This window comes from Schistocerca nitens, chromosome 7 (genome assembly GCF_023898315.1).
Source record: "Schistocerca nitens isolate TAMUIC-IGC-003100 chromosome 7, iqSchNite1.1, whole genome shotgun sequence".
Classification (NCBI taxonomy): Eukaryota; Metazoa; Arthropoda; class Insecta; order Orthoptera; family Acrididae; genus Schistocerca; species Schistocerca nitens.
This window is the reverse complement of record NC_064620.1, coordinates 461,326,269-461,338,535: the sequence shown is the minus strand read 5'-3', so window position 1 is coordinate 461,338,535 and position 12,267 is coordinate 461,326,269. Positions and strand designations below refer to the sequence as shown.

The window sequence follows — 12,267 nt, the reverse complement described above, 5'->3', positions numbered from 1 at the left end:
CCACAGCAGGGCTCGAACTCAGGTCTTCTGCTGACTCGGCAGATACTCGTCCACTTTTTTTTCTGTAATCCACTAAGCCAAATGGACACGGTGGTCGGTGTAGCTGCTCTCAGGTAGATGCAAATTCTCAGCCTTTATCCTACACTACTATCGTATTATCCCTTGCCCATCATTCTCATTTACTCGTGGCTGTGGTCAGGCGATTCCTGTAAAGAGATCGAGCCGCGTGTGCATCGTCACTGAAATCCAGTATATAACAAAAGTGCTCCTATAAAGACTCTGTTTCTACCGATTGAGGTACGAAACCCTAAAAATGAACTGGAGTGTTAGACTGCGTTATAGGGGAATGATATTCGGAAAATTTGTGCTTCGAATAGTAATTATTTCGTTTTTTTAAGGAAGATACTGCTCGACCACATAGAGCGTAGTTGGCTGACGGTCTGCTACAAGGTAACAATATCGCTGGAAACACATGGTCGATTTGCTCCACAGACGTGGAGCCTGTTAGTCTCGCCAGGGATTCACGTGGAAGACACGTTGCAAATAGGCAGGTCCTTTCTTCGCACGATTGTCTCAGAGCTGGATGTTGTTCTTGTCGACGACTAGGAAAGTGACTCTCTAGAATCCACGTCACGTAATTGCAAACCAGTTCATCATTTATTTATTGTGTTGCACATGGCAGCAGCACATATGTAAATATAAACACAGTAATAAACAGCGGTAGAATAAACAACCCCTTTAACGGAACCCAAAAAACATATAAAAGAACATGTAAGCATCATATAACAAACACACAGAATTAAGATACGTAGCACACGAGACTCGTTGTTGACTGTGCACCAACGTTTTTTTTAGGCCGCAAAACTGCTACGGTCATTAGCGCCCGACATCAACGTCCAGATCTTGTATACACTTCATAGCATGAAGTGTAGCTTCCTCAGTTGATCCACTATATGCTTTTACTCTGAGGCGATAAAAGTCATGGGACAGCTATACGCACATGGCGGTAGTATCGCGTATACAATGTATAAAAGAGTAGTGCATTGACGGAGCTGTCATTTGTACTCGGTGACTCATATGAGAAGGTTTCCGGCATGATTATGTCCCGAATTACCAGACTTTGAACGCGGAATGGCAGTCGGAGCTAGACGCGTGGGACATTCCGATTCGGAAGTAATTAGGGAATTCTGTATTCCGAGCTCCCCAGTGTCAAGAGTGTGCCGAGAATGGCGCAGACTGACATCAACTTCACAGCTTTAGAGGGGATGTGATGTTACTGTAGTGATTACAACACCGAGTCACATTTACAAAGAACTTGACCTTTGACGTACGAGCCCACTTTTCAGTGCGACACTACATATGCACTGGCCTGGATGCATATACTCATTCAGGTGGGAAGGATGTCATAAAGCTGCAATATCCTGGATATTGACACTAGAACGCAGTTGGCATCCATTCTGGTCCCACACGTATTCTATCGGCGATAGATGTGACGATTTTGCTGGTCACATGTGTACCTCACATTATACGCACATTTCGTAAACACAAGTGCCACGTGCGACCGAGTATTGTCCTGTTAAAAAAGTTCACCTCTATACTGTCACAAGAGAGGTAACACAGGAGGACCTATCTTTATGCCATCTGAGTTCCCTGGATTCGAGCCCTGCTCTGGACACAAATTTTCAATGCCCACAAAAGCAGCTAAAGCGTCTCTGAAATCCTTGATCACTTTGTTGTCCGTTTGTCTGTCTGCCCGTCTGTTAAGACCCATATTTTTCAAGAATGGATGAAAGTATCAGTTTAAAATTTATGTTCCCTACTTAGTGCTTCCTCAGGAGTAGCGCTGTTGTGCCTCTCAGAAACATTGGAAGAATGGAACTTCACCTTAGGTCGCGACCATACTCACCAACGTTGGTCATGCAGGGTAGTGTTCAAAATGGTTCAAATGGCTCTGAGCACTATGGGACTTAACTACTGAGGTCATCAGTCCCCTAGAACTTACAACTACCTAAACCTAACTAACCTAAGGACATTACACACATCCATGCCCGAGGCAGGATTCGAACCTGCGACCGTAGCGGTCTCGCGGTTCCAGATTGTAGCGCCTAGAACCGCACGGCCACTCCGGCCGGCGCAGGGTAGTGTAAACTACGATTCATCACTGAACACAATGCGTCATCATTCATCAGCCGCCCATGCTTTCCAGTCACGGCACCATTCCAAACCCAGCTGTTTATGTAGTGGTGTTGCCGGCGTTGAATGCTAATTCCCTATAGTTGAGACGGCGTAAGGAGATTCCTGACATTTCGTAGCGCTGTTGGTAAGCCTTCAACTGCGAAGCGCTAACGGCTGTAGACGAAAACAGTGGCAATCTACAGAGCTGCGACGACACTGAAGCGTTGCCATAGAGACGTTTACCAAACCGCCTTACGTTATTGGTTGAGGCAGGCTCTCGAAGCTGCCTCGCCGAGCCCACCTTTAGGGATCAACTTACGCCGACTCACCTGCAGTCCGGCCGCAGCTGGTATCCGACCAGTGGTGCCAGGTAACAAAGAATGTTACAGGGATTCCATTACTTATTCTCGGATAGCAGGCGCAGATGTGAAGGAGTTACGGTGATCCTCCCTTATACTGATAGGACGTGATCAGCCGGTACTCTGACGACGGGTGTGTTGTCTTTACGTTCCCACGCAGTCCAACGTCGGTCCATTGTGACATCCAATGCGGCACAATCTGGATATTACACGTTTCGAATAGCCAGCCAAATGGAGACCAATAATGAGGCACAGATTCAAACGCTGTCACGTGTTGATGACGCTGTTTCACACGAATACTCACACCTGTTGTACTGTCTACCCTACCAGGCTATGTAACAACATTAACCACTAACAACACCAATAAACTCTGGTAGCTGTTTTACCTGTTACAGGAATTTGCAACACTAACCATTTGCTTACTTGCCGAAGGTGTGTACGTGCAAGAAGTTACATTAACATCAGATGATGACTTCTGGTTGCTTCACTTCTGTTGTCAAGTGGTTTAAACAGGAGTGGACGAAAATATAGAAATACCAAAAAATAACATATTACCATGACTAATACGAGGTAACAGAACCGTTGGCATTTAAAACAGCTTCAAGCTTCGCAGTTGATAAATACAGGTCCAGTGTGGTATTCGAGAGACTCTTTACCATCCTTTCTGCAAAATAGTGGACTGTTAAGGTAAAAATGACGGAGGTGGATAGTTATAATGCATCATTCTCTCCAAAGTAGATCAGTGAAGGTCAGTAATATTCAGATCTGGTGACTGCGGTGGCCGGGTAAGACGCGACAGTTCATGGTCGTTCTCACAAAAGCACTTCTGGAAAATGTGAGCGTTCGGGACGCCCTGTGTAGGTTAAGACTCCAGAAATCAATGATAAACTCCATGATGTGGTGATGGATGACAGAAGAGTTAAGGTGGGTGAGATTGTTAGTGCTGTGGGCATCTCGAATTAACGGGTACATAATATTTTGCATAAACATTTGGATTTGAGAAAGCTATCCGCAAGATGGGTTCCGCGATTGCTCACGCTTGACCAAAAACGGAATCGTGTGAAGTGTTGCAAGGATGGTTTGCAGCTGTTCAGAAAGAATCCGCAGGACTTTAAGCGTCGTTTCGTCACTGTGGATGAAACATGGATACATTACTATACTCCTGAGACCAAACAGAAAGCTAAACAATGGGTTACCAAGGGAGAATCTGCACCAAAAAAGGGGAAGACCATTCCTCCGTCCGGAAAGATTATAGCGACTGTCTTTTGGGATTCGCAAGGAATAATTCTCATCGACTATCTCGAAAAGGGTAAAACTATTACAGGTGCATATTATTCATCTTTATTGGACCGTTTGAAAACCGAGCTGCAAGAAAAACGCCAGCGATTGGACCGCAAAAAAGTCCTTTTCCATCACGACAATGCACCAGCACACATCTCAGCGATTGTGGCCACAAAATTATTGGAAATAGCATTCCAACTCGTTTCACATCCCCCCTCTTCTTCAGACTTGGCTCCCTCGGACTACTATTTTTCCCTAATTTCAAGAAATGGTTGGCAGGACAAAGATTTTAGTCAAACTAGGAGGTGATTGCAGCAACTAATAGCTATTTTGCAGACTTGGACGATTCCTATTATTCAGAAGGGATCAACAAATTAGAACAGCGTTGGACGAAGTGTATAAGTCTAAACGGAGACTATGTCGGAAAATAAAAAAGGTTTACCCCAAACACGTAAGTAGTTTTTATTTTTGGACGAACTTTTCAAACGACCCTCGTATGTTCGACATCAGAGTGTGAATCGCAGACGGCAGGCGACAGCACCAGCAGTCAGAGAGTCGTGGAAAAGGTGCAGTTGTTGTAATGCGGAAACGGAGCGATTTATGCGACTTCCAAAAGGGCATGATAATTGGCTTTCGAGTCAAGGGTGGAAGTATTTCTGAAACGGCTAAGTTTTTAAACTATTAACGTGCCACCTTGATTAAAGTATACCGTGCATAACAAAATGGCGCTACCTAAAACCGAAGGTGAGGCAACTGTGGTGCACGACGGGCCGTAGATGACAGGGGTGAACGATGGCTCCAGAGTTATGTATGGGCGAATAGACGTGCAACTACTGAGCAGCTGACCGCCTAGATGAACCAAGGGGCTACCATCGGCGTGTCCTCAACGACCGTTCAGTGAACGTTGCTGCATGCGGGCCTAGGCGGCAGGCGCGTGGTTCATGCACCCATGCTCACTGCTGTTCATCGGCGGCGAAGGCTGGAATAAGCACGCAAAAGGAGGCCACTGGGTGCCGACAGGTGGCCCTTTCAGATGAATCACTCTCTACGCTGTTGGTTGGTTGGTTTGGGGGGGATCAAAGGGACCAGACTGCTACGGTCATCGGTCCCTCTACGCTGTAGTGGATAGATGATCAGTGACATGTACGGTGTGAAACATCTGAAAGGAAACACCCTGCAACCAGGAAGTAGCGTCATGGTCTGAGGAATGTTTTAGTGGCAATTATTATGTATTATAGAAAATAGCTTGGAACGAAAAATGTATTATAGAAAATTACATGAAGTAGGTTTATGAAGTCACAATAAGTTCAGTGTTTTGAGTACTCAAATTGCCGGCCATCAGCATTTCCACATTTGTGTGGTGTGGTTAGTACACTGTAGCACAGAGTTCTTTATTATCATGAATGTCTTGGCACGCTTCTCTTTTGAACTGACACATGTCATCAATAATGTTTGGTTTTCTTGCAAATACGTTATATTTGATAACACACCAAAAGAAAAGATCCATTGAAGTAAGTTCTAGCGATCCTGGTGGCGATTCAATTGTACCCTGTCAGCGTATCCAGTTACTGGGTAACTCAAAAAAAAAAAAATAGGTTCAAATGGCTCTGAGCACTATGGGACTTAACATCTGAGCTCATCAGTCCCCTATAACTCAGAACTACTTAAACCTAACTAACCTAAGGACAACACACACATCCAAGCCCAAGGAGGATTCGAACCTGCGACCGTAGCAGCCGCACGGTTCCAGACTGAAGCGTCTAGAACCGCTCGGCCGCCGCGGCCGACCGACGGGGTAATTTGTTGTCAAGAAACTGACGCACTGTTAAAGCATAGTGGAAAGGAGGCCCATTTTTCTGTAAGAAGAACTCCTTTAGTACCCTGCAGTAGTAATTGTGGAATTGGAATACCAATATCCTGCAGCATGTTGAGACAGACGTTATACAGGGTGTTACAAAAAGGTACGGCCAAACTTTCAGGAAACATTCCTCACACACAAAGAAAGAAAATATGTTATGTGGACATGTGTCCGGAAACGCTTACTTTCCATGTTAGAGCTCATTTTATTACTTCTCTTCAAATCACATTAATCATGGAATGGAAACACACAGCAACAGAACTTACCAGCGTGACTTCAAACACTTTGTTACAGGAAATGAGGTCAGCAGAACGTGGAGGCCATGGAATTGGTCCGCCTCTACCAATCCATCGGTCACCGAATCTGTTGTTGAGAAGCGTACGAACACTTCGACTGAAATGTGCAGGAGCTCCACCGTGCATGAACCACATGTTGTGTCGTACTTGTAAAGGCACATGTTCTAGCAGCACAGGTAGAGTATCTCGTATGAAATCATGATAACGTGCTCCATTGAGCGTAGGTGGAAGAACATGGGGCCCAATCAAGACATCACCAACAATGCCTGCCTAAACGTTCACAGAAAATCTGTGTTGATGACGTGATTGCACAATTGCGTGCGGATTCTCGTCAGCCCACACATGTTGATTGTGAAAATTTATAATTTGATCAGTTGGAATGAAGTCTCATCTGTAAAGAGAACATTTGCACTGAAATGAGGATTGACACATTGTTGGATGAACCGTTCGCAGAAGTGTACCCGTGGGGGCCAATCAGCTGCTGATAGTGCCTGCACACGCTGTACATGGTACGGAAACAACTAGTTCTCCCGTAGCACTCTCCGTACAGTGACGTGGTCAACGTTACCTTGTACAGCAGCAACTTCTCTGACGCTGACAGGGTTATCGTCAACAGCACGAAGAATTGCCTCGTCCATTGCAGGTGTCCTCGTCGTTCTAGGTCTTCCCCAGTCGTGAGTCATAGGCTGGAATGTTCCGTGCTCCCTAAGACGCCGATCAGTTGCTTCGAACGTCTTCCTGTCGGGACACCTTCGTTCTGGAAATCTGTCTCGATACAAACGCACCGCGCCACGGCTATTGCCCCGTAATAATCCGTACATCAAATGGGCATCTGCCAACTCCGCATTTGTAAACATTGCACTGACTGCAAAACCACGTTCGTGATGAACACTAACCTGTTGATGCTACGTACTAATGTGCGTGATGCTAGTACTGTAGAGCAATGAGTCGCATGTCAACACAAGCACCGAAGTCAACGTTACCTTCCTTCAATTGAGCCAACTGGCGGTGAATCGAGGAAGTACAGTACATACTGACGAAACTAAAATGAGCTCTAACAAGGAAATTAAGCGTTTCCGGACACATGTCCACATAACATCTTTTCTATATTTGTGTGTGAGGAATGTTTCCTGAAAGTTTGGCCGTACCTTTTTGTAACACCCTATATATATATATATATAAAACTCAGTGATCCATTGACATGAAAGGCACGCCGAAACTTTAACTCCAGGTTAGTTCAATTGTTTTTTAGTTACAGGATGGAAGCTTTCTGTGTTGTGGTACATATACTTATGCCTATTAATAGCGACTGGCAGCTAAAAATTCGCTTAGTCCAACAATTTTTTCTAATTACGCCGTCACCTTGCACTTCTTCCTTCAAAAGCATCTCGCAGAATTCTAAACAGCGATCTAGATCATCCTCTAGTAATCCTCGAAGTAATTTGGGTGATACTCTTGGAAACCTAAACACTCCATTAGACAACCCAAGGATCTACAGGAAATGTACGACTCAAAATAGGCTCTCCTTTTAGATTTCTTTGGGGTTTGGATAAATTCCTGCAGGTTACCATTTCATTTTCATGGGTAGCTACACTCACTGGTCGACCACTCTTTGGCATGTTACAGACAGACCCACTTTAATGAAATGTCTCAACCTGTAAATTGATAGCCTGTTTGGTGGAGGTGTATTGAATACTTCTGTCCATTTTTATAGAACCTGTTCAGCATTCTTTGTAATCCAGTATTGTTTAATCATCGATTTCCATTGGTCATTGCTTCAGCTACAAGGGATGATTATTGGAATATCTTAAAAAATTACAAAAATTGTCTTAGAACAGAGAAAAATACAGTATACCTGTTATATACCCGTTCATACATCCCCCCAACCATTACCATTGTACACAGAGTTATTCAGCTGCCTTGCCAGTGGATTTTATGCAAACCGCAACGCCTTCAAATAGCGTATGCAATATTTTGGTATTTTCTTGCTCACTATTTGCCAACAGAAAAAGAGAACATCGAACTTCTTGTAAGAAATTTAATGTAGTTAAATTTTGTATTGAGATACACTACTGGCCTTTGAAATTGCTACACCGCGAAGATGACGTGCTACAGACGCGAAATTTAACCGACAGGAAGAAGATGCTGTGATATGCAAATGATTAGCTTTTCAGAGCATTCACACAAGGTTGGCGGCGGTGGCGACACCTACAACGTGATGACATGAGGAAAGTTTCCAACCGATTTCTCATCCACAAACAGCAGTTGATCGGCGTTGCCTGGTGAAACGTTGTTGTGATGCCTCGTGTAAGGAGGAGAAATGCGTACCATCATGTTTCCGACTTTGATAAAGGTCGGATTCTAGCCTATCGCGAATGCGGTTTATCGTATCGCGACATTGCTGCTCGCGTTGGTCAAGATCCAATGACTGTTAACAGAATATGGAATCGGTGGGTTCAGAGGGTAATATGGAACGCCGTGCTGGATCCCAAGGGCCTCGTATCACTAGCAGTCGAGATGACAGGCATCTTCCCGCATGGCTGTAACGGATCGTGCAGCCACGTCTCGATCCCTGACTTAACAGATAGGGACATTTGCAAGACAATAACCATCTGCACCAACAGTTCGATGTCGTTTGCAGCAGCATGGACTATCAACTCGGAGACTATGGCTACGGTTACGCTTGACGCAGCACAACAGACAGGAGCGCCTGCGATGGTGTACTCAACGACGAACCTGGGTGCACGACTGACAAAACATCATTTTTTCGGATGAATCCAGGTTCTGTTTACAGCATCATGACGGTCGCATGCGTGTTTGGCGACATCGCGGAGAACGCACATTGGAAGCGTGTATTCGTCTTCGCCATACTCGCGTATCACCCGGCGTGATGGTATGGGGTGCCACTGGTTACACGTCTCGGTCACCTCTTGTTCGCATTGACGTCACTTTGAACAGTGGACGTTACATTTCAGATGTGTTACGACCCGTGGCTCCACCTTTCATTCAATCCCTGCGAAACCCTACATTTCAGCAGGATAATGCACGACCGCATGTTGTAGGTCCTGTACGGGCCTATCTGGATCCACAAAATGTTCGACTGCTGCCCTGGCCAACACATTCTCCAGATCTCTCACTAATTGAAAACGTCTAGTCAATTGTGGCCGAGCAACTGGCTCATCACAATACGCCAGTGACTACTCTTGATGAACTGTGGTATCGTGTTGAAGCTGCATGGGCAGCTGTACCTGTACACGCCATCCAATCTCTGTTTGATTCAATGCCCAGGCGTATCAAGGACACTATTACGGCCAGAGGTGGTTGTTCTGGGTACTGATTTCTCAGGAACTATGCACCCAAATTGGGTGAAAATGTAATCACATGTCTGTTCTAGTATAATATACACTCCTGGAAATGGAAAAAAGAACACATTGACACCGGTGTGTCAGACCCACCATACTTGCTCCGGACACTGCGAGAGGGCTGTACAAGCAATGATCACACGCACGGCACAGCGGACACACCAGGAACCGCGGTGTTGGCCATCGAATGGCGCTAGCTGCGCAGCATTTGTGCACCGCCGCCGTCAGTGACAGCCAGTTTGCCGTGGCATACGGAGCTCCATCGCAGTCTCTAACACTGGTAGCATGCCGCGACAGCGTGGACGTGAACCGTATGTGCAGTTGACGGACTTTGAGCGAGGGCGTATAGTGGGCATGCGGGAGGCCGGGTGGACGTACCGCCGAATTGCTCAACACGTGGGGCGTGAGGTCTCCACAGTACATCGATGTTGTCGCCAGTGGTCGGCGGAAGGTGCACGTGCCCGTCGACCTGGGACCGGACCGCAGCGACGCACGGATGCACGCCAAGACCGTAGGATCCTACGCAGTGCCGTAGGGGACCGCACCGCCACTTCCCAGCAAATTAGGGACACTGTTGCTCCTGGGGTATCGGCGAGGACCATTCGCAACCGTCTCCATGAAGCTGGGCTACGGTCCCGCACACCGTTAGGCCGTCTTCCGCTCACGCCCCAACATCGTGCAGCCCGCCTCCAGTGGTGTCGCGACAGGCGTGAATGGAGGGACGAATGGAGACGTGTCGTCTTCAGCGATGAGAGTCGCTTCTGCCTTGGTGCCAATGATGGTCGTATGCGTGTTTGGCGCCGTGCAGGTGAGCGCCACAATCAGGACTGCATACGACCGAGGCACACAGGGCCAACACCCGGCATCATGGTGTGGGGAGCGATCTCCTACACTGGCCGTACACCACTGGTGATCGTCGAGGGGACACTGAATAGTGCACGGTACATCCAAACCGTCATCGAACCCATCGTTCTACCATTCCTAGACCGGCAAGGGATCTTGCTGTTCCAACAGGACAATGCACGTCCGCATGTATCCCGTGCCACCCAATGTGCTCTAGAAGGTGTAAGTCAACTACCCTGGCCAGCAAGATCTCCGGATCTGTCCCCCATTGAGCATGTTTGGGACTGGATGAAGCGTCGTCTCACGCGGTCTGCACGTCCAGCACGAACGCTGGTCCAACTGAGGCGCCAGGTGGAAATGGCATGGCAAGCCGTTCAACAGGACTACATCCAGCATCTCTACGATCGTCTCCATGGGAGAATAGCAGCCTGAATTGCTGCGAAAGGTGGATATACACTGTACTAGTGCCGACATTGTGCATGCTCTGTTGCCTGTGTCTATGTGCCTGTGGTTCTGTCAGTGTGATCATGTGATGTATCTGACCCCAGGAATGTGTCAATAAAGTTTCCCCTTCCTGGGACAATGAATTCACGGTGTTCTTATTTCAATTTCCAGGAGTGTATTTGTCCAGTGAATACCTGTTTATCATGTGCATTTCTTCTTGGTGTAGCAATTTTAATGGCCAGTAGTGTACATTAAATGTCCTACAAAAAGGAGCTGTTCATTGTTTCTGGAGCCCTAAGAGTTCGCTTGTAGTGAGCAAGACATTATGAAAATCTCGTGTGCTGTTTTTGAAGACGTTGCGGGTTGCATTTAACCCATCGGTAGGGGCAGCTGAATGTCCCTGTACGGTTAAAATTCGAATAAATAAAATCCACGTGTTTTTGCAGTTGTTTTATGCAACCCACAATGAATTCAGAGTTTCGATAGCTGTTGAATTTCATTAGGGTGCTGGGTAAGCTGTAGCAGAGGTGGTGCGGTGTTGCAGAAGGGGAACACGGCGCTGCACTGCGCGGCGAGCAGCGGCCTGGAGCGGTGCGTGGAGCTGCTGCTTGCGCACGGGGCACCGCTCTTCCAGGAGAACCACGACAAGCTGACGCCCTGCGACCTGGCCATGCGCGCCAGCCACCACGACATCGCGCGCCTCCTCGAGTCCCGCATGGTCTTCGTGAGTACCTGCCCCCTCCAGCGAACCGCTCACTTTTGGTATCAACCAATTACTATATACGCTACAAACTATGGTATCGACCTCAGTCGTTATGTAGCATACAGGCCTACGCTACATATAACTTTCTTTTGCTAACTCAGAGTGTAAATCGATTTTACTATGGTTGGTTGTAGCGCACACTTAACAGTTTACACCTTGTACTTTCTGCCCATCAACGTTTTTGTTTCAGAATCCAGATATTCCCCGTAGCTCGCAGTATCTGCTTCGACAAAGTAGTGAGACTATCTGCTCTGCGTATAGGCTCTTTATAACAAAGCAATTTGTCGGATAAGGCCCATGTAAACGACCGGAAAATTTGTCAAACTTTACTTGTTTGTCAAATTATTTGGCAGTGTGCAGCTTTTAATGACTTGTTTGCCAAACATAGACTATTTTGAGTTGGTCATGCGTATTTAGCGAAAAAGAGTTTTTCTCTCAGCATTAGGCGAATATATTAGACATATGGATAAAAAAAAAAGAGCACTGGCAGTTACCAAGGTGGTAGAGTGTCGCGTTTTCCCCAGCCATATACTCGTAGTACACTTGATGAAGGAAAATCAGTGTTCTTTGGACTACACACAAACGGGTGTGAAATAAAATAAAAAATCGAAGCTCTCGGGTTCTTCCAAGGACGATGTATATGTTACCACGTTGTGGTATTTTAATGAACTGAATTACAGAATTACAGGATTTACAAAATTGTTAAGGCTTTCGTGGCCACTTGTTGACAAACTGCCTATTGGCTTCTGTCTCGGGTTCTTCGGCCGACGTTCATCTAATGATTTTTCTGACGTTTCGCCAGCACGAGTGGCTGGCATTGTCAAAGCTTCACCCTCCATTGCCGGTGGTGAACTGGAGGCGAGCTCGCGGCCGCAGACTATATGTA

General features: G+C 46.5%; 1 protein-coding gene across 2 annotated transcripts in view; it reads left to right on the top strand.

Annotated features, from left to right (window-relative positions):
- Nucleotides 1–12,267, top strand: part of LOC126194643 (ankyrin repeat and IBR domain-containing protein 1-like) — a 601,659-nt gene that overhangs the window by 292,586 nt on the left and 296,806 nt on the right. For both annotated transcript variants that reach the window (XM_049932817.1, XM_049932818.1), the window contains one exon: nt 11,163–11,342. In XM_049932817.1, the coding sequence (XP_049788774.1) occupies nt 11,163–11,342 (180 nt within the window). The remainder of the gene's footprint in view (nt 1–11,162; nt 11,343–12,267) is intronic.